The sequence below is a fragment of the Cyprinus carpio genome, chromosome A1, assembly GCF_018340385.1.
Source record: "Cyprinus carpio isolate SPL01 chromosome A1, ASM1834038v1, whole genome shotgun sequence".
NCBI lineage: Eukaryota > Metazoa > Chordata > Actinopteri > Cypriniformes > Cyprinidae > Cyprinus > Cyprinus carpio.
Genome location: NC_056572.1, coordinates 29,439,089 through 29,460,754, shown reverse-complemented (window position 1 = coordinate 29,460,754; position 21,666 = coordinate 29,439,089). Strand labels below are relative to the sequence as shown.

Genomic DNA, 21,666 nt, shown 5'->3' with positions numbered 1-21,666 from the left:
CGAGCACTTTTCTCTATACCGTAATCTCTCCTCCCACCTCATAAATATTCATGAGCAAAGTTGCCTGCGTGCCGTTACGCTGTGACGACATGGAAGAACTGCGGGTCCCGATTGCTGCAGCCGCTTGTCATTGTGACGAAGATTGGCACTAAGGTAAGCTGTCACTCAAAATCTTCTTTTCCGACTCCCTATCAATCAAGCGATCTGGGCCGCGCGCTAAAAACGCACTCGGCGCGTAAGATCGAGCTTCCGTGGGAGGCGCGCGCTCTGGACGGTTTTGGGCTGAAATCAGATGTTTGGACGGCGGTTTCAGGGGATTCTGTGGCTCGACACACAGTCAAGGCCCAGCTCTTTTTAATGATCTTTTGTAGAAGTGCGGATGGCGGCGGCACTGGCGGGGAGGGAGAGCCCGGTGTCCCTGAGATTGATTGATAGGCGATTATGGGCAGGCTTTTTATTATATTTAAAGAGACAGAGACGATGTTTTTAATAAGTAAGCGAAAAGTCGCGGCGGCTTGTGTTTTGACACGATGACGCAGGTTACGTACTGTAATTGTATATTAATTGCTCCAGCGGTTCTCGTGAGTATCTGAGTATAAAAAGCATAATATAGAGATGAACATACAAGCAGTGGGTTTGAACAGAGACTCAGTACAAACATGGCGCCTACAGTAACAGAGAGGATCAGATACAGTCATCTGGGGCTGAAGAAACAGACCATGACGGAGACATAAAACCACATTACGAGAAAATAACGATTCATATGAAAATCGATTGTGCTTTTAGATGTAGATATCGACAGTTTTTCTAAGAGAATCCCTGAAGTCGTGTTGCAGTGCAGAAGCAGCAAGGCGATATTTAGAGATGTTACTATTTATATCTCGAATATGTATTCGTCTGTTTACAGACTACTGCAGGTGTTTGTCCAATTCAGCAAGTTCATTTTGAACCAAATGAATGTGATACATCAACTCAAACAGAACATCATACACGGTTTTCTCACTTATGTGTCAAGTTTTGATTCACAGCGCGTGCAGAAAAAAACAATAAAAACTGATATGCGTTTTAAAGTGATACCGGTATTATTTATACTTTTAAGATTATTTATTACCTGTATAATACATATATATCATTTATTTTACACGCTATTTACCTAATTTACTTAATAAAAACTGAAAACAAAATGTTAATTATTCAGTAAGGTAAGGCTGTACAGTTATTTGCATAAGTGTGTACAGTTATATACTGGTTATAACGTCCAAATACAAAAAATAATATTGACAAATATTCATTAATTTGCCTGACCTATATTTGCATGTCAATTAAGCACTGTATGGCCCTTATACAATGAATATAAAGAATCCATAAATCTCCTTTATTGCCAAGTACTGTGGGTATACATGTACAAGGAATTTGTCTCTATATACTGTAAAAATACAATAAATAATAATAATCATCATAAGTTAAATATTTTAAATCAAAAGCAAAAAAAAAAAATATACACATAAAAATTTTTAAAAAAACAAATACACACACAAAAAAAAAAAAAAAAACACACACAAGAAAAAAATTGAGGAAAATAAAAAGAGATATAACTACATTTGTGCAGAATATGCAAAAATTTGCCAGTGCAAAATTTTGCTTATATATATATATATATATATATATATATATATAATATATATATATATATATATATATATATATATATATATATAGTATATATATATATATATATATATATATATATATATATATAAAAATATATATATATATATATATATATATATTAGGGCTGTCAAATGATTAATCACGATTAATCACATACAAAATAAAAGTTTTGTTTACATAATATATGTGTGTATACTGTGTATATTTATTATGTATATATAAATACACACACATGCATGTATATATTTAAGAAGAATATGTTATGTTTATATATTAAATATATTTATATATAATATAAAATATAAGAATATAAATATATAAATGTATATACATGTAAATATTTTCTAAATATATAATTTATGTGTGTGTATTTATATATACATAATAAATTATACCCTGTACACATACATATATTATGTAAACAAAACTTTTATTTTGGATGTGATTAATCGTGATTAATCATTTGACAGCCCTAATATATATATATATATATATATATATATATATATATATATATATATAGATAGATAGATAGATAGATAGATATAGATATAATTAATATTGTAAGTTTTATGAGATTAATATCCACAGATAGAATTCATATTCATTGTTTATTGGAGAATAGTATTGATTTTTTTATTTATTGATTTTTTTTTTGTAAAGAGTAGCAACTGTTTTTCAGTTTTTGCACAAACATTTGTCAAACATTTTGTCTTTGTTGTGTCTGTGTCAGTTCAGTGGAGCTGAAGATCAGTTTTATAGAATGCCCAAGAGTTGTCCACGGCAACAGTAACCATGATGACATCCCCATCGGTGTCCATGGAGGATTACCAAGAGGCTGAACAGGTTTGTGTTGCCAAAGAGCTCTTCATACAGCCAATGGAGTAGTTTTTGTTTTGCGTAAGTGTGTTTAATTGCCCTTTTAGATAAAGCCATAAGCATCTTTATATTGCTGTAAAATATCAATAAGCATCTTGTAAACATGCAAGTATGACATCTCACAATCTGAGATTGATGTCTTGTGAATTCTGGGAAGTCTGATCTGTGCGGCATCGGATGGAGAGAGAGAGAGACTCGAGACTAACCCGAGATTTTCCAGCAGTCGTGAAATATTTTTAATATTTCCCCTTTTCAATCAACACTATTGTTGTGCTCTATCACATGCACTCAATCATGTGGGCCTGTCCCAACCATAAAGTACAAAGAAGAAAAAAAAAACTATGAAAGAGAAAAGAAACCAACAAACTGACTGTACATAACCTACTTTATATAATACAAATCGAATAGATCGTTGCATTATAATTATCCAAGATAGCTGCAGATCTTGAGTCACTCAGTGTACTGGTATCTCTGTATTTACTCAGTTTTTCTGTTAAATGTTCTGTTTTGTTACATGCTTTGAAACCCCGTGTCAGCCCTTTCTCAGAGCAGCCCACACACGGACGTTACCGCCCGCAGACATGCCAGCTGACATCGTGAACTTCCACATACCTCATGCATCTTCATTCTCTGCCCCTCTGTCCCGTGCAGATGCAAGTGGGAGAACAGACGGCGGGACAAGTGGAGGAGAGGCTGGAGGAAGAGGAGGAGAGAGAGGAAGAGGAGAGCAGCTCAGCATCGTCCGAGCCACAAACTCCTATGGAGGTCTACAAGACGGCTATTTACAGGTAACTTCCTTTCTTTTTTTCTCGTGGCATGTTTTTGAGAAAGTGTAGTTGAATATGCATTTGTGTTTTGATGTATAAATGATGTGTTTGTTGACTGTCAGACACCCCTTGTTCCCCCTGCTGGCGCTGCTCTTTGAGAAATGCGAGCAATCCACTCAGAGCTCGGAGTGCGTGACCTCGGCCAGTTTCGATGTGGATATTGAGAACTTTGTGCGAAACCAGGAGAAAGAAGGCAAGGCTTTCTTCAGCGAGAACCCCGATTTGGACAATCTGGTAAGAATTCCCTGTTAAACTGAGGTTTTTGGTGTTTACACTACTGTTCAAAAGTTAAAACAAATTTTGGGAAGTTTATGAAAGAAGTCTTTTATGCTTACCAAGGATGCATTTTTTGATAACACAATTTAAATGACTTTCTATTTTAATATATATATTAAAATGTTTTCCTTTGATGCAAAGCTGAATTTTCAGCATCATTACTTCAGTCTTCAGTGTCACATGATTCTTCAGAAATCATTCTAATATACTGATTTGCTGCTCAAAAAACATTTCTTATTATTATCATCAGTGTTCAAAACTGTTGCTGCTTAGTATTTTTTGTAGAAACCATGATACATTTATTCAGTTTTCTTTGATGAATAGAAAAACAGCATTTATTTGAAAACAGAAATACTTTTAACAATGTACAAGTCTGGTCAATTTCTGAAATTATTTATTTAATTCTGAATTTTTTTTTTTTAATTTACTGACCCCAGACCTTTGTATAGTGTTGTGTATTAAACACAAAGAAATGACCATTGCTGCAAACCATGTAAGATTTGTTTAATGTAAAAATTGTGCTCTTTGTAAATAATTAATTTGAATTTAATAATCTAATAATTAATCATATACACACATTAATTAAAAAGCATTTATTTGAAATCTTTTATAAATGTAACAGCCATAACATTCTAAATGTTATCAATTATAAATATTAATTAAAATAATAATAATAATTTTTGATCAGCAGCGTACATACATTTAGGAATGCATGAAATATCATTTATCGGTCAATATTAAAGATTTAATCGACATCAGCTGATATGGATATTTAATTGTGCAAGCTAATTTTTTTAATTTTGACTAGCTTTGCCATCATCTAACACTCACTTTAAGTTAATCTTTAAAAACACATCTTAAAATGAACTTTCATTTTTTGTGCTGAACATTATAGTGTTATGTCTTTTAGTGCTTATTAGTGGCTTATTTTATTGGCTTTCACATATTGATATTAATTGGTGAAGCAGCCTCTAATCTAATTCTAATCTGCTACCCAACATGAGGCTCTAAAACATTATAATAATAAATATTAGAATTTTAACACGCTCCTGTGAGTGTATGTGATTGGTGAGGAAATGAAAATAGAGTGAGCAGTTTCAGGTTTGGTTTTAGGGTCTTGTACAGTGGGTTGGATTCAGGGTTCCTCTAGCAGCTCAGTTCAGTACCGTGCTTTCTCATCGACCTCAGATGGTGAAGGCCATCCAGGTGTTACGGATTCACCTGCTGGAGCTGGAGAAGGTGAATGACCTGTGTAAAGATTTCTGCAGCCGCTACATCGCCTGCCTCAAGACCAAGATGAACAGCGAGACGCTGCTCAGCGGAGAGCCAGGAAGCCCCTACTCCCCGACACAGACACAGGTATGCTCGAAAACACTGCAGAACACTGTCTCCATCTCTGCTCAGGACATAACCGGTGTGCACGTGTTCTCCTCACAGCCGCTGAGCTCCTTCTCTGGAGCCATGAGTCCTCACGGTATTGTAGTACCAGCGTCGGCTTTACAACAAGGCAATGTTACTGTCACAGCTGTGAACCCCACACAGGTGGTAACAGGTTTGTGATTTGTTTTAATACTGCTTACTGGTTCGGTTCTCACATTTCATCATACTGTGTATTGACTGTGTGAGTGTGTTTGTTTCGCCCAGCTGGTACAGTGTATCAGCCTGTTACAGTTGTCACTCCACAGGGGCAGGTGGTCACACAGACTCTGTCACCTGGAACAATACGCATCCAGAACTCACAGGTGAGACTCTGTCAGCAAGCGTGCTCACTTCATGCAGTTATTCCAGTGTTTTTTCAGTGTGCTGATTCAACTATTCACCAGCACATCTTTATAATCCATTACACTATGAATGCACACGTGTACACACTTCTGATTGATTTTTGACCCACAGCTTCAGCTGCAGTTGAACCAGGATCTAAACTTTTTCAGTCAGGAAGACAATTCGTCTAAGGCCAAGAGAGGCATCTTGCCTAAACACGCCACCAGTGTCATGCGTTCTTGGCTCTTCCAGCACATCGGTGTAAGTTTTTTTTTCTGTCCTTCCCTGTTTTATAGTGTCAGAAAGAGTGAAGCATCCCAAACGATGCTTGCTTTATCATCTGACATTTTTTTTTTTATGTCTTCCTTTTTTCTCATTGAATATCCCGTCGGGTTACAAACAGCATTTCATGTTCACTTGAGTGATAAATACAGTACAAATGTTATGAATAAGGGATAGTAAAAAGTAATGTATAATAGGAATATTTTGTAAAATTAAAATATTATTGGTCTACTGTAATAATTATTATATTAAACTTGATTACAAGTTAAAATAACTGTTTTATATTTGATTATATTTTAAAATGTCATTTAGTTCTGTGATGGCAAAGCTGAATTTTCAGGATCGTTACTCCATTATTTACAACATTATTAGAAATCCTTCTAATATGCTGATTTGCTGCTCAAGAAACATTTCATTAATTTTGAAAACAGCTGTGTTGTGCAATATTTTAGAGGAAACATTTTTTCAGGATTCTTAAAAAAAAAAAAAAAAAAATGTAACATCAAAGCATTTATTTTAAATAAAAAAATAGCAATGTAAAAGGCTTAATTGTCACTTTCATCAAGTATTAATTTTATTTATTTTTATTTTATTTTTTGTTTTATTTTTCAGAAAAAAATTACTGACCCCAAGCTTTTAACCAGAAGTCTATATTAAACACAAAAGTTTCCTATGATGCAAAAAAAAAGTAAGACTTTTTTTAAATATAAAAACTTTTGTTCTTTGTAAATAATTTAATTATTTTAATGTAATAATCTCTCATTTCTTAATTTAACTGAAAAACTATTTTAGTTGTAGTGTTGTTAATTGAATCTGCTGAAATATAATAAAAAGCTCTTATCAGGCCACAAAACTAGACTGAGAAAAATGTTATGATAGCTTGAATTGTTTTTAAATGTACAGATGAATGAAATGAGCTGGCTCATGAAGCAGACACATATGTACATGTACACTCTCACAAACATCAGCTGCTCATGTGACTAAGCTCACCATCTGAGGAGAGTGGTGATCACTGAAGAGCCCGGCGGGGCAGTTTTCTGTCAGGCGGCCCACAGAGAGACATTGTTCTAATGAAGCGGAGAAAGAGACGTGGATGTGAGTGGACCGATAGAGAGAAGATGTGAGACCTTTCTTATGTCTGTCCCTCCCAGCACCCCTATCCTACGGAAGATGAGAAGAAACAGATCGCCCTGCAGACCAACCTCACCCTGCTGCAGGTTAACAACTGGTGAGTTATCAGACATTGATACTTACAGTATGCAGGTCAGTCGCCTGGATCGTCTCTGACTGGCTCGATGTCTTCAGGTTTATTAACGCGCGGCGACGGATCCTTCAGCCCATGCTGGACGCCAGCTCCTCGGACACACCCAAGAACAAAAAGAAGACGCCCCAAACGCGCCCCCTACAACGCTTCTGGCCCAACTCCCTCGCCGCCTCTGTGTCCCAGCAGCAGGTCACCATGGAAGACGGTACAGCCCATAGATCAAGCAATATAGAATACGAGTTTAGTTTGAGGTACATTTTAAGATGGAAAGAGGGTGCTCCCACTGTGATTAGGATGGTTGCCAGGGCATCGCTGTGTGGTTGCTCTGATAATCTAATGCTTCCCTTACCAAACCCAACTAATTACATCGGTCAGTTTTCCTCTATTCTATTCTGTTATTGAAAAATGTACATTCAAATTAATTCTGACGTTGGAGGGTATGAAATAAAACATGCCAGGATGATGATACTGTTTTGATATCATAATGAAGATAAAAGAAACAAAATTCTTGAATATTTATTTTATTATTAGTATTAACAAAAATAACAATAAAAATATGAGTATTAGTGTTGGTATTTGTATTAAAATAATATTTTTAACAAAACCGCTTCACTTAAAAAAAATGTGCCAAAAGTTGAAAGTAGAAACCTGTAGAAAAAATAAATATGTGATGGTATTTATAGATTAATAATTCATTATTTTTGTAATCATTTTAATTTAATAATCATTTTATGTCTTATTTTAATCTGATTTCTTGTTTAACTAAACATCAATTCTAATTCTGTTATCTGGTTAATTTAATTGAGAACATTTTAATTGAATCCATAAATATGTTATGAAATTCATGGAATAATATATCATGATATTTATAATCTTTGAATTTAATAATCATTTTATTTGTATTTTAATTTGATTACTTAATTTAACTGAAAAATCATTTAATTGATAATGCTGATTTAATTCAAAACGTATTAGTTAAATATAATATACATACATGAATATTTAATGATACAATGTGTATGGATTAATAATTAAAAATTATTTTCAGTTAATTCATTTTTTTTTTATAGTAATTCTGCTAACAGGTTAATTTAATTGACAACATCCAGATCTGTAGAGACTGGAATATAATGAAAACCTCACATTATCAGAGCGCAGAGCTACTCAAGCTAAGAAAGACTGTTCAGACCGCTTGAATTTAAGTTGTTTTTGTCTGTTAGACCCAATTAATGATTGATGATTAATAACTTTTTTTTGCTATAATTTAATTGCCTATATTTTAAGATTAGAACTGTTTGTTTGTCATACTCAGGTACCATGGTAACAGTCGGTGTGGGTGAGGACGGCCTCCAGACGCTCTCATCAGACGGAGCTACGCTGGCCATGCAGCAGGTCATGATGGGAGGTCACAGCGAGGATGATGATGATGATGAAGAGGATGAAGAGGACGAGGACGATGATCCTTCCCACTCCGATATGACCAGGCTGGGCCTGGAGACCAGCGACTCGCTGTAGTAGGACTGAACAACTCACACACACACACACACACACACACACACACACACACACAGCGATGTTAGTATAGAGAGAGACAGTTAAGGCGCATCAGAGCACTAAGAAGAAAAAGACATTCACACAGACACCTCGGCTGACGTGTTGAAGGTCACAGAACATCCTCAAGCTGTCAAACAGCTCGTTCGAAGTACAGAGAAAGGGCTTAAAGCCACACACACACACACGCCGACACAACCCATACACACAAGCACAAGTCTCACACACAACATTTCCGACACAGTTAGCCGAGTGCACTTTTTGTATGATACTGTAAACTTAAAGAAAGTGTTCAAAGCACATTCTGAAAGAGCTAAACGGAAGGAAAAAAAAAGAAATAAAATGTTGATGCTGGATTTGATTTGGTTGTACTTATCCTCATGGTCAATGAGATTTCAGCTCTTGCATGCCTGTGTTTGCACCAAGAAAAAAAGGAACTATTTTTATAGTACACTGTCACAAGTGATCGGTGCCAATTTGTTTGTTTTCTCCTTTTGTTTGTTTTGCTCTGGTTTGCTATGTTTTGTAAGGAGTATTTATGTAAAACACTTTTAACGTGCTCACCCTGTTTTGGAGGGGATTGTGGTAACTACTTAGTACAAAGTACAAAGAATGACTATCCGCTGAAGGCATAGACTATGAAGCCTTACGTTTTTACATTTCTAATGCCACAATCTGAGACGCTCTCATATTTATGGAAGTTTATTTCCACCACAGAATAAAACAACATTTAAAAGGTAATTGCGACTTTTTATCTCACATCTCGGATTATTTTACGTAGAATTGTGAGGTTATATGTCACAAATCTGAGTTTATATCTCGCAATTCAGATTTTTTTTCTTGCAATTCTGAGTTTATATCTTGTAATTCCTCAGAATTGCGAGTAAAAGAGGTCTGAATTAAAGTCTGAATTGTGAGATATAACCTCAAAAGAAAAATTTGTAAGTTAAAGTTAGAATTGTAAGGCTAAAAAGTCTTATGGTGGAATTAAAAAAATAATCTTCCGTACATATGTGATGTCACTTTCTGTGCAATCGGCATGGATACCGTGTCCAAAAATGATATGTTTGCAAGGTTGTGATAATGTTTATGACATTCAATGCCTGTAATTGTTATATGAGAAGAAAATGTGCTTTTTAATGATTATATTCAACAAGACTTTGTATTTATGTGTATTTTTTGGCAAAGGGACTCATCGCTGATGTTAAACCCCTTCGGCTTTGACAGATTTAATTTTTTATTCTGTGTTGTTATGGACAGTTCATAGAGTTTTTTTTTTTGCAGGAAAACATTTTTTTTTTTTAAGTGGATAAAACAAATGTTTTCAATATTTAACAACTGATTGCATGTGTTTTCATTTATTGCAAAGAAACTTACAATATTATTTTTGAAACATTACATATGCTCACAATAGAAATACAAATCTATCAGTGTAAACCCAATGAGATTGGTACAGTCGAGCTGTTAGTAAACTCTTGATGGTATATTTAACAAAGAAGCCAATATAATATATATTTTGATTTCTTCCATTCACAGCGGTCACTTGACTGAGCTCGTATATCCTGTTTTCTAGTTATTTAGCGTGTTCAGTATGTGCTGTAGGCTGTCTGTACTGAGCGGCTTTTCATTTGCAGCAGTATTCTTGCGATGACTAACCCGAAAGGAGAAACTCTGTTAGCTTAGCATTTTTCTCTTTGCTTCTATAATCACTTCTGTCTCACACACACACAAACACACAGATCTGCCTTTCAGACTCTTCATTTTGTAATAAACAACACTGTACCTGAAGGACACTTGTTGTGAGTGATTGTATTTGTTTGTGCATCCTGTAGTAAGACATCGGATGTCACGAGCTGCATTCATGTCAGGGCCAGAGTCTATTTTTAGTGTAACCTTCACTCAGTCAGGGGTGTACACAAATAATTAATTTGACTAAAATTGTAATGTAGTTCATGGAAAGTGGAAAATGTTGGGGTTTGTTTAGGATTACTGTTGGTCTGTTTTCTCTGGATTTGTTTGGTTTAGCATTTATTAATTTCTCAAACACTTCGTGTATGATTTATAGCAAAAACAAAGGAAGTGAAGGCAAGAATACAGAGATTCAGAGGAGCAAAACAGAGACTTTTTAATACGGTGAATCTCTTAATAACATTAATTTAATGAAAGATAATTGATGCATCACATGTTAATTGTGTATACATTTGGCCTTACAAAAATATATGCACTTAAAAGTTTAGACAAATAAATAAATGATACAAGTAAATAATGTACAATAAATAGATATATTTTACAAATAAATGTAAATTTCTTAAATTTACTTTTGTCATAGTCAACAGAATCAACAGGAATTATATTTATATATTTGGGTCATTATATAATTTAGTGTACATTTCATGTCCAGTTTTTTTTTTTTTTTTTTGCAATTTTCTTAAGAAATATATATTTTATCCGTTATTAGAATACATAGTATAATCTCACATTTTTCAGTTTGATCTCACCACATTAAATAAACCTTAATTTTGCCTTTATGTCCCTTAAATTATGGTTTTTACAATGTCCACTTTTTGAATTGAGGTGGTCTTGACTTAGTTAAAAATAATGAATAAAAAAAGTTCAAATCAAAATTATCAATATTAAATGTATTTCTACAATCCAAATACCTAAGAAAAATGAACATTTCCAACACATTATGATGGTAAATGTCCTCTTAGTTTTCTCTATATTTGATCTCCAGTGACATATTGTCAAGGAGTACACAGTATTAATTGCCCATCAACTATGTTGGGTACATTGTTACAATTTGCAATATTTTTATAATTTTAATTCAAATAAACATTAAAGATTCAGGTTAACCTGATCAAGAAAATAACATTTGGTTAGCCAGACAGTGCCAACCAAATCAGTCAAAATGGTGAAGTTGTCAACTATGTTACCAGTCAATTTTCCATAACATAGTTGACAAACTCACCCCCAGAGAAAACATCTTTTCATCTGTACTATCAAATTGGTGTTTAATGATTAAGCTTGGCAACTAGCAGACAAGTTACACTGTTGAAAAATATTTCAACTGAAACCAATAGTTAATTTATTGTTTTTCCTGATATTAATTGTACCCAAAATTATAGAAAGAGTCATAACATAATTTCCCCTTCATAAGTTATGTTGGATAAGGGATGTCAGGTATGGAAATATGTGCATGGAGTCCAGCAGAAGCTCATCCACCATGAGATGCTCAGTGTTGCTGATCCTCTTCTTTCTGATAAAACACACACACACACACACACACACACACACACACACACACACACACACACACACACACACACACACACACACACACACAACGCTAGATGACTAGTGTCCCAAAAACCTTTTCAAAGGTCAAAGAGCCCCTGAGGAACCAGAAGTGTGTCAGTTATTCATCAGCACAAACACAGTTAATGAAATATAAATCAGAGTGTTAACTAGCCAATGAGAATGACCTACTTTTGTGTAGGCTCTAACAAGCATGAAAAAAGGAAATGATTAATAATATGGATAATCTTAATAATAATGATTGCATTTTGTTAATGCTTGCATTTTTAAAATATAAAAAGTTGGAAGTACATCCAAGGTCAAAGTTCAAAGAGGCGGTTCACATGGTGAGATTCCCACTACATTAAAAAAAATCATTTGTGTTGCATTGTTTTAATTTTGTGTGAAAGATTTGTATTGAACTAAATTAAGGGTAGGTCTATAATGTATTGAATATATCATCTAATCAATGATGTTTGTTTTGAGATGCTATTGATACCATTATGAAAAATTCATCTTTAATGAGAATTCGTCACTGGTGTTAAAATCCTTGCTTTACAACACAAAAGAAAATTATATAAAATTAAAATTCAAGTCAAGTCAAGGTGCCTTTTAATCATTACTAATAATGCCAAAATGTTAATAAATAATTAACTTAACAGAACTGATTTTCCAACCTTTATTGTTTATTTATTAATTTTTAGCAAAACTCTCTTTTTTTATATACCTCCATTTGTTGCTGAATCCATGTGAGAGCTTCACTTATGCTGGTGTAAATTCCTGGTTTGTTTTTTTGTCCACAACTCTCAGCCCAGCTGGCTGCCCCCACCAATGTCCACCCGGACCCCTGACAGGCTAGCGGCCCTCCGCTGTCCCCCTACAGACAGAAGACTAGGGGTTACACTAATGTCAGATACATTTAAGAGTGGCTGTTTGAATAGTGGCTGTTGAAGCTCTTTGTGATGATAAAACACAGATGCAATACCTGACATGTTCCAGCACCACCCTGTGAGAATCCTGCACAGATGTTCCAGGAGGTCAGACCCAGTCTGCGGCAGTCTCTGCTGGACCGTAATGGGATCTGAGCGGTATGTAGGGACACACTGGCCTCTCCTGCACAACACACACACACACACACATGCATTCTGAAGAGACTGAGAACTGATTACACACTCAGAAAGCAATAGAGTTTAAATTGTCTTCAAAAGCTGTTAAACTTGTTTACTACAAGCATTTACACAAGAAGTACCAGCTGTTTTTCAATTAAGTGCCCTTAAAAGTGTATTGGATCCACACTCACCACCATCCTCTGTGGCTCCCCAGCCTGAGATCAAACACATCTGTCCATCCTCAAAGCTCTCGCCATAACTGGGCAAACAGATGGGTGCCACTTGGTCTGGGAAGGGAGAAAAGGGATATACCGTACTAAAACCATGATTATATTCCAATTTAAAAGTCTGTTTATATAAATATTTCAGCCAGTGACAAGAAGCTAATTCTTACCATTGAAGGACAGAGGTAGTTTAAGCTTTACTAGCGCTATGTTGTAGCTGAATTCTCCTGGCCTGTAGTTGGCGTGGTAGATGATTTTCTCCAAAGAGAGAGCTCCGGATCCACTCAATGGCTGGTCTGTTATCCCAGCATACACGCCCCATAACAGTGGCTGATCAAAGCTTTGAACAAAAAGAATCACATATTTAAGTACTGGACTAATCCAAATGAGCCCAGTGCCAGAATAAACCAGTCTGGACTGGTACCAGATCAGGATAAAAAAGCCTGGACCAGTATCATACCATCACAATCCAGTCTGGGTGAGCACAGAACCAGCATAAATGAGTCTGGACTCTGGACCACGACAGAACCAGCATAAATGAGTCTAAACCAGTACAAAAACAGTGTAAACCAATCTGGACCTGCACCAGATTAGTATAAACCAGACTGAACGGGCACAAAAAAAAAAGCATAAACCAACCCTGAACACCATCAGTCCAGCATAAATCATTGTGGACTAGCACAAAACCAGTATAAACCAGTCTGGACCAGAACCTTACCACCAGAAAACAGTCTACAACACAAAAAAAAAATAAAAACCAGTTTGGACCAGCACAACACAACCATAAAAAACTCTGGGCCACCAGCATCAGTCCATCATAAACCAGTCTGGACCAGCACAGAAACAGTAATAACCAGCCTGAACTAGCATCCAACTAGCACAAAACAGTCTGGACCAGAACCAGACCATTATAAACCAGTATGGACCAGCACAGAACCAGTATAAACCAGGCAGGACCAGAACTCTACCACCGTAAAACAGTCTGGACCATCACAGAACCAGTATAAACCAATCTGGGCCAGTATCAGTCCATCATAAACCAGACTGGACCAGCACAGAACTGGTAAAAAACAGTCTGAACTAGCATCCATCAGCATTAAACAGTGGACAAGACCAGTCTAGTCCAGCACAGAACAATCATAAACCACACAACAATAACAAACAACAATCAAAAACCAGTCTGGACCAGAACCAGACCAAGTCTAACCAGAAACCAGACCATTATAAACCAGTATGGACCAGCACAGAACCAGTATAAAACCAGGCAGGACCAGAACTCTAGTAAAACAGTCTGGGCCAGCACAGAACCAGTATAAACCAGTCTGGGCCAGCATCAGTCCATCATAAACCAGACTGGACCAGCACAGAACTGGTAAAAACCAGTCTGAACTAGCATCCATCAAGCATTAAACAGTCTGGACAAGAACCAGACTATTATAAACCAGTCTAGTCCAGCACAGAACCAGTATAAACCAGTCTGGACTAGCATCCAGCAAGCATAAACCAGTCTGGACCAGCACAGAACCAGTATAAACCAGTCTGGACTAGCATCCAGCAAGCATAAACCAGTCAGAACAATAACATAAACCAGTCAAGAACAACACACACCAGATCACCATAAACCAGTCAGGACCAACACAAAACCAAGTTGGACATGTTTTTTGTAGCAAGTCAACATGATATATGTGGATGTGTGTGTGTGTGTGTGTGTGTGTGTGTGTGTGTGTGTGTGTGTGTGTGTGTTTGCATGTTCATTTTCCTGTGTGTTTCTCTCTATCGGGAAAATACTCACTGGTACACACAGTGCGCAGCAGTGAGAATCCAGCGCTCACTGATGATTGATCCTCCACACAGATGCTGGTTCTGATAATGCAGGCTGACCTGCCATGGGACCAGCTCAGACCTCGACACGTTCCCTCCCACAATACGACTGCGGACACCTGGCCTGGATCCACACTCTACACCACAACAAAAAAAAAACATCATATTAGAAAAAACACCAACAAAAAAACAAAAGTCACCAGTATTTTATACCATATAGCTGTTTGGTTATAGTTGATTAGTGAGATGATTGCTGAGATGAAGTCTTAAACTTTTATGACAGTGTCAAACAAGTGTGAGTCACTGAAGCAATTAGAGACAGTGTAACTGTTGTGATGTTTATTGTTCATTTTTAAAAAAAGAACAGGAAAAAAACAACAACTTACCTATACACTTGACAGCAGTCACTATACCAGAACTGCATCGAGTCTTTCTGGAATAATAAAAAAATACACTTTCAGTGCCATCAGTATCTACAGTATGTCTGTCTGTCTGTCTGTCTGTCTGAACTACATGCACAGTTAACAGTATTCAGGTTTCATTTCTATGCTTCCATTTATATTTTTACTAAAAAATGCAAATCAACTCTCATTTCTCATCTCATTTCAGCATCACAGCTTTGGGACTCAGAAACAGTCCTGACTGCTTTATCGGGTACTAAAGACCCTCCTGAACATCTATCTACAGAAGCACCTCAGATTGTTTGGAGTCAGTATTGAACAATGTAATGCGTCCGTCACTGGACTGATCTTATTTGACAATTTAGTAACTCTTCCTCAGACTTGAGTCAATTTGTTTTGGATCTAAGAAAAAGAGTGATTTAAAGGCTGTTAATATTAGTTGACTACTTTTTAAAAATGACATACTATTTTTTTTAAAAATATTTGAATGTTGCTTTGAAATACTACTTTAATTTATTCATGAAAATTTTGTTGTGAATATGTTGTATGTATCTTTCAATACACAGTTATGTGAACAACTAATCTGATCTAAGTGTCACAAAGCTACAATAAAGGCACATCATAAACCAGAATTGGGGAATTTGGCATATCACATGTTAATTTTGAATCAAACATGAACAAAAAACACACATGGTTCACACATGGTCTCAATGACTCTGAACATTCACTGACTTGAGTCTGACTCAAAACGCTTAAAGGAGTAGTTCCCCAAAAAATGAAAATTTGCTGAAAATGAGTTTGATCGGAGATGATTTAGAGAAATGTAGCATTACATCACTTGCTCACCAATGCAGTGAATGGGTGCCGTCAGAATGAGAGACCAAACATCTGATAAAAACATAATAATCCACACCACTCCAGTCCACCAATTAATATCTTGTGAAATGAAAAGCTGCATGTTTGTAAGAAACAAATCCATCGTTAAGGTGCAACTGTCTATTTAACTTATTTAACTTGAAACAGTTGCTTCTGCATAATCCATAATAAATCTTCCTCCACTGAAAAACTTCTGTTGTCCTCTCACATCAAAACAACATGTTTGTTTACAACTGTTTTCACATGTAAACGGTGCATGATGTGTGCATATTACTCTCCTGATTCAGACGAGATTACTTTTTCTCTGGAGAAAACAATATTTTAGAGGATTCGTATTTTAGCTGGAAGCAAAGCATTGAAGTGAAAGACATCTTAATTACAGATTTGTTTATTACAAACACGCTGCTTTTCACTTCATAAGACAGGACTGGAGTCATGTTGATTACTTGTAGATTATTGTGATGTTTTTATCGACTGTTTGAACTCTCATTCTGACGGCACCCATTCACTGCAGAGCAACCATGGGTGATCAAGTGATGTAATGTGAACTGTTTCTTTAAACTTGAGCGAATACGAAACGGTGCAGGGAATCTTTTTGACTTACATTAAAAAGAACCAGTTCATAGGAGTCATTTGTCTGCTAATCGACTCACTAGTTGTTCCTTGCAGGAGGAAACACTGGCACATGCTCTAAATATATGATATCTGATGAATTTTGGAGACACATTTTCCCAATATAAATTTTAAATTATTCTCAAAGTTTATTATTTTTGTACGTTTGTGACCATTTAGTTCAGTCTGGATTCATGAAAACAAATGTATTTATTTTGGCAGGGTATATTCAGTTGCTTTGTACACGGGTATAAAAGAAGGTCTACCTGAGGTATGAAGAGTTTTGGATCTTGAAGTTGTCTTTAAGTCCTGTTTGGTTGATATTAAGAGCCACTAGATTATTCTGATAGACTGCTTCAATGGAGGAGATGGGAACTTCAGTAGAGTTCACATAACTACAATCAGTCAGAGAAGAACAAAAGAGCAATCATTAGCCATATTACACTACTGGAGTTGTGAGAATTCAAGTGTGAATTGACTGTAAAATCAAAACAATTACATTAAAGCTAGAGCACTGGGTTCTTTCACATTGATATCATTTTAAAGTTATTAAACGTAAAAAAAAAAAAAGAAGAAAAAATTTACCCAACACAAGTGCAATTTTTTCTTATTTCACCCTTATTTACTCTCATTTATAAGCTGTTACTTCTGAAAAGATGAAAGTAATTGACTTTAGACATGCTGATTGGTTCTCTTATTAAGGAGGTGTGGCTGGAGGGTAATCAGTCTTTGTTTTTGACCAAAATAACTACTAAATTCAAGTGCCAAGATGCCTAACTTTAAGAACAGACAGACCTCTGAAATTAAAAGACAGAAGACTGCAGATGTTGAATGGAACTTGACCTAGTTGAAGTGAAACAACATTTGCCATGATGATTTTTCTTTCATTTAATGGCAGACTGGTTTTAATTGGATTAACTATGCAGATAATGAGGCCACCAGGAACAGAGGCTCATTATTATTCGTAGACACCCACACAGTGCAAGAAAACACACTCACACAAGCACACACTAGAAAAGTATCATCATATTTCTGAGTTTAAAAAGGGGAAATCCCTGCTTTGCTCTGGGAAATGAATTTTCCTGAAATAGTAGGCATGACAGATGATCATTTTGGCTCCGTTGTTAGTCAACGGACATGAACAGAATAACTGCAGACCCAGGATCTGAAGTTACTGAGATCACAGTCCTGATCTTTCACAGCTGTCCCACTGAGCAGGACACTGACGGCTGATACTGCAAATAGCAGAACTATGAAAATTGCAAAAAAAAAATAGTGCTTCCAAATTAAACTGTAACACAGAATGAAAAGGTTAAATATTTTGATATTTCATATATTCCTCAATACCTACTAGGGGGCCTTAGTAAACTTCCAAGAGCTACAAGGTGACTTAAAATGAGACAAAACAAGCATTAAAATAAGCTAAAAAAATAATAATAATAATCAAGATTAGTTTTTTTGTTTGGTTTTGTTTGGTTTTGTTTAAGAACCAAGGCCTCCCATGGTCTTGGAAAACCTGGATATAAGAGGGAATTTTAAAAGTGTAATTTCTAGACCTAAAAAACAAAAAGTCATAGAAATTTGCTTAATTGAGGGAGCCTTTAAATATTACGTATAATGCAATCCATCTTCCCCAACATTTTAATTAGAAAGATTCTGCGTAGTACATTGTAATTCTTCATACCTGCTGTATCCCAGTTGTCTGCAGGCTACTGAGCCCAGGTGAGAATCCCAGCCCTCAGAGCACACAGTCCTCCATGAGCCCCTACTGAACACCTGCAGCACAGAGCTCCTGCCACTCACACGCACTGAGACAGAGAGAGAGGTTACCGTCAGGTTTAGAGGATTTAGAAAAATCTGCTCATGTGGATAAAATTGGTGTCAAAGTTGATTGCATATCATTTTTTCTTTGCAATCATTTTGAATATGGATCACCAGAAACGTGTACGGAAACAACAAACAGGGTCGATTTTGATTTCATGCTGATTTTAAGGCCAAGAAGAGAAAGATAAGATCAACCCACCACAGTTGAGCTCATCTTCTCCATCTCCACAGTCCTCGACTCCATCACACACAGCATTTCTGCTGATACACTGAACCGACGACAAACACTGAAACTTTCCTGAGCAGCTCTTCAGACCCACTGGAGAAAAAGAGATCAAATGCATGATGGTGACAAACACACACACACACCTCTCTAAAAGAAGTTAAAACATCCATCTGTTAGCAGTGAGCTGTTGCCATAGAGCGGGGTGGAGCTCATTAAACATTTACAGTTCCCACTGCTGAGGATGAGTTTCATTAGAGGATACTCACACAAACACACACACACACACACACGTTGGGATTCCATGTTCTATGGGGACATTCCAGGCATAGATATAATGGTTTTATACTGTACAAACTGTACTTCTCTTAAATCTTACCCTAAACCTACCCCTCACACAAAACTGCATTTTTAGATTTTCAAAAACGTTTCATCATTCTGTTTGATTTATAAGCTTGTTTCCTTATGGGAACTAAAAAAGGTCAAAATGTACAGGTATCACTATCCTTCTGGGGACATTTGGTCTCCATAACGTAGGGAATACCAGGTACACACACACACACACATACACACACACACACACACACACACACACATACACACACACACACACATTTTCCTGTCATGGTGGGGACTTTCTTTTGACTTCTATCGTCTGTATAATGAGCTAATGATACTTTCCTTTCACGAAGCATAAACCTGACCATTTCTGCATTTTTACCCAAAAACCTAAATTGATGTTTACAGCATTTGTGCTGCTTAATATTTTGTGGAAAGTGTAATACATCTTTTGTTTAGGATTATTTGCTGAAAAGAAATATAATTTATTTAAAATATTAATTTTTTTAACATTGTAAATGTCTTTACTGTCACTTTAAATTAATTTGTTGTGTCCTTGCTGAATAGTAAGTGTTAATTCCTTGAAGAAAAAAAAAACAAACAAACAAAAAAACAAAAACAAAAAAACAAAAAACCTTAACTTTAACTTTTGAATGGTAATTTAACACAGTTTCCACAAAAATATTAAGCTGTTTTATTAAATAATAAATTATATAAGTAAATAATAATACCAGATTATTAAATAATATTAATAATATTATCTTATATTAAAAAGCTTATTATTAGTCATATTAAACAACTTTCAACACTGACAAGAAGAAATATTTCTTGAGCACCAAATCAGCATATTAAAATGATTTCTGAAGAATCATGTGACACTGAAGAGAAATAAATTACATTTTACCTTTTACAATTTAAAATGTAATAAAATGGAAAACAGACACTTTAAATTGCAATATTATTTCACAAACAAACAAACAAACAAACAATAAATACATATCTTACCAATCCCAAACTTTAGACCATTCGTGTACACAAATACACATTTATGAGTATGTCCAAAATAGGGATGTCCAAAAAGCAGGTTTGGTCAGATTTAACAAACGTCTGGGGAACATTTTGTAGCCAGATAATAAGAAAACACACAGACTCACCTCCCAAACCTATTCCTAGAACCAAAATCAAGACAATTAGCAAGCCCAAGATGATGAGCAGAGCCAGCAATCTGCGAGACACATACGGCCAACACAAAGACTTCAAGTCTGACAGTCTTTCTCCTGAGAGAGAGAGGGAAGAGACAAGTGAATATAATCAGGCTGCTAAAGGCCAGTGCTGCCAGCGGAGGAAGACTGATTAGATCACTTTTAGCACCTCAAGTATCTGTCCTTTAACCCCTGTGTAACTGGCCGTGTAAACCACACGCTGAAGCAAATTCAGATTGTACTTACACAATGTGACACACCAAGAAAGCTTGCTTACCAACCAAGAAGGGCTGGACCTTGATGACGGGCACACCTGGGCTGGGTGGGATCTGAATGTTCTGGACTTTATACACAGGCAGTGGAGCGGACACCACAGTGGGCAGCTCAACGGGGACATGAGGGTCCTGCGAGTCTGGGTCGTAGAAGTGACTGTTTTGACTGCTGAAGGAACTCACATTGAAGGTTGTGGGCGTCTCGACTACAGGAAGCTCCTCTTCTGTGACAGAGACCAACTCAAGAGCACCAGATTCAGTGCCGTCCTCTACCGGATTCTGAGATTGTGTGAGAACAAAGACAAGTAAGAGACCCTTTTAAATTATATCAAGGGATACATGACCAGGTAAAAGTTTGGAATAATAATTTTTTTAATGATTTTGCAAGAAGCTTATTTGATTAAAAATACAGTAAAAACAGTCATATTATTAGAATTCAATGTTTGAATATATTTTAAAATGCAGTTTATTCCTGTGATCTCAAAGCTGAATTCCCAGCATCATTACTCCAGTCTTCAGTGTCACATGATCCTTCAGAAATCATTCTGATACGCTGATTTGCTGCTCAGGAAACATTTCTTATTATCATCCATGTTGAAAACAGTTCTGTTCGTTCTTTGATGCAACAGTGTTTATTTAAAATATAAATCTTTTGAAACATTACAAATTTCTTGACTTCAGTGCACACTTTCTGAACTGTTGTCAATCATGTGATCATGTGACAGGTGAGTAATGGCCGCTGAAAATGTATCTTTGCCATCACAGGAGTAAATTACATTTTAAAAATATATTACAGAAAACAATTATTTTAAATTGTAATTTCACAATATAATTTATTTATTTGTTTATTGTGCTGTATTTTTGAACAAATAAATGCAATTTTGGTTAGCATAAGAGACTCAAAACATAAAAAAAATATCTCAATTATTCCAAATGTTTGACCAGTAGTGTATATTTA

General features: G+C 35.8%; 2 protein-coding genes across 4 annotated transcripts; one reads left to right on the top strand and one right to left on the bottom strand.

Moving 5' to 3' along the window:
- Window positions 1-27: 27 nt before the first annotated feature.
- Window positions 28-10,299, top strand: LOC109096048 (homeobox protein PKNOX1-like). Of its 3 annotated transcripts, XM_042761398.1 has the most exons (11): window positions 29-153; window positions 2,405-2,517; window positions 3,202-3,338; window positions 3,440-3,611; window positions 4,842-5,012; window positions 5,091-5,205; window positions 5,298-5,395; window positions 5,547-5,675; window positions 6,848-6,924; window positions 7,002-7,165; window positions 8,273-10,299. In XM_042761398.1, the coding sequence occupies exons 2-11, from the start codon at window positions 2,467-2,469 to the stop codon at window positions 8,473-8,475; spliced, it is 1,317 nt and encodes a 438-aa protein (XP_042617332.1). In that variant the 5' UTR covers window positions 29-153; window positions 2,405-2,466; the 3' UTR covers window positions 8,476-10,299. The 3 variants fall into 3 exon arrangements, with proteins under 3 accessions (XP_042617323.1, XP_042617332.1, XP_042617327.1); XM_042761389.1 differs by having other exon boundaries at window positions 28-153; window positions 4,842-5,205; XM_042761393.1 differs by lacking the exon at window positions 29-153 and adding an exon at window positions 168-581 and having other exon boundaries at window positions 4,842-5,205.
- A 119-nt stretch (window positions 10,300-10,418) lies between these two features.
- LOC109091223 (transmembrane protease serine 3-like) lies at window positions 10,419-21,133 on the bottom strand. The gene is made up of 13 exons (XM_042760599.1): window positions 21,119-21,133; window positions 20,714-21,023; window positions 20,389-20,511; window positions 18,872-18,991; window positions 18,533-18,656; window positions 17,115-17,243; window positions 15,346-15,392; window positions 14,931-15,096; window positions 13,309-13,478; window positions 13,106-13,201; window positions 12,791-12,918; window positions 12,533-12,682; window positions 10,419-11,767 (listed from the first exon to the last, which is right to left on the bottom strand). The coding sequence occupies exons 1-13, from the start codon at window positions 21,131-21,133 to the stop codon at window positions 11,744-11,746; spliced, it is 1,602 nt and encodes a 533-aa protein (XP_042616533.1). The 3' UTR covers window positions 10,419-11,743.
- Window positions 21,134-21,666: the final 533 nt, after the last annotated feature.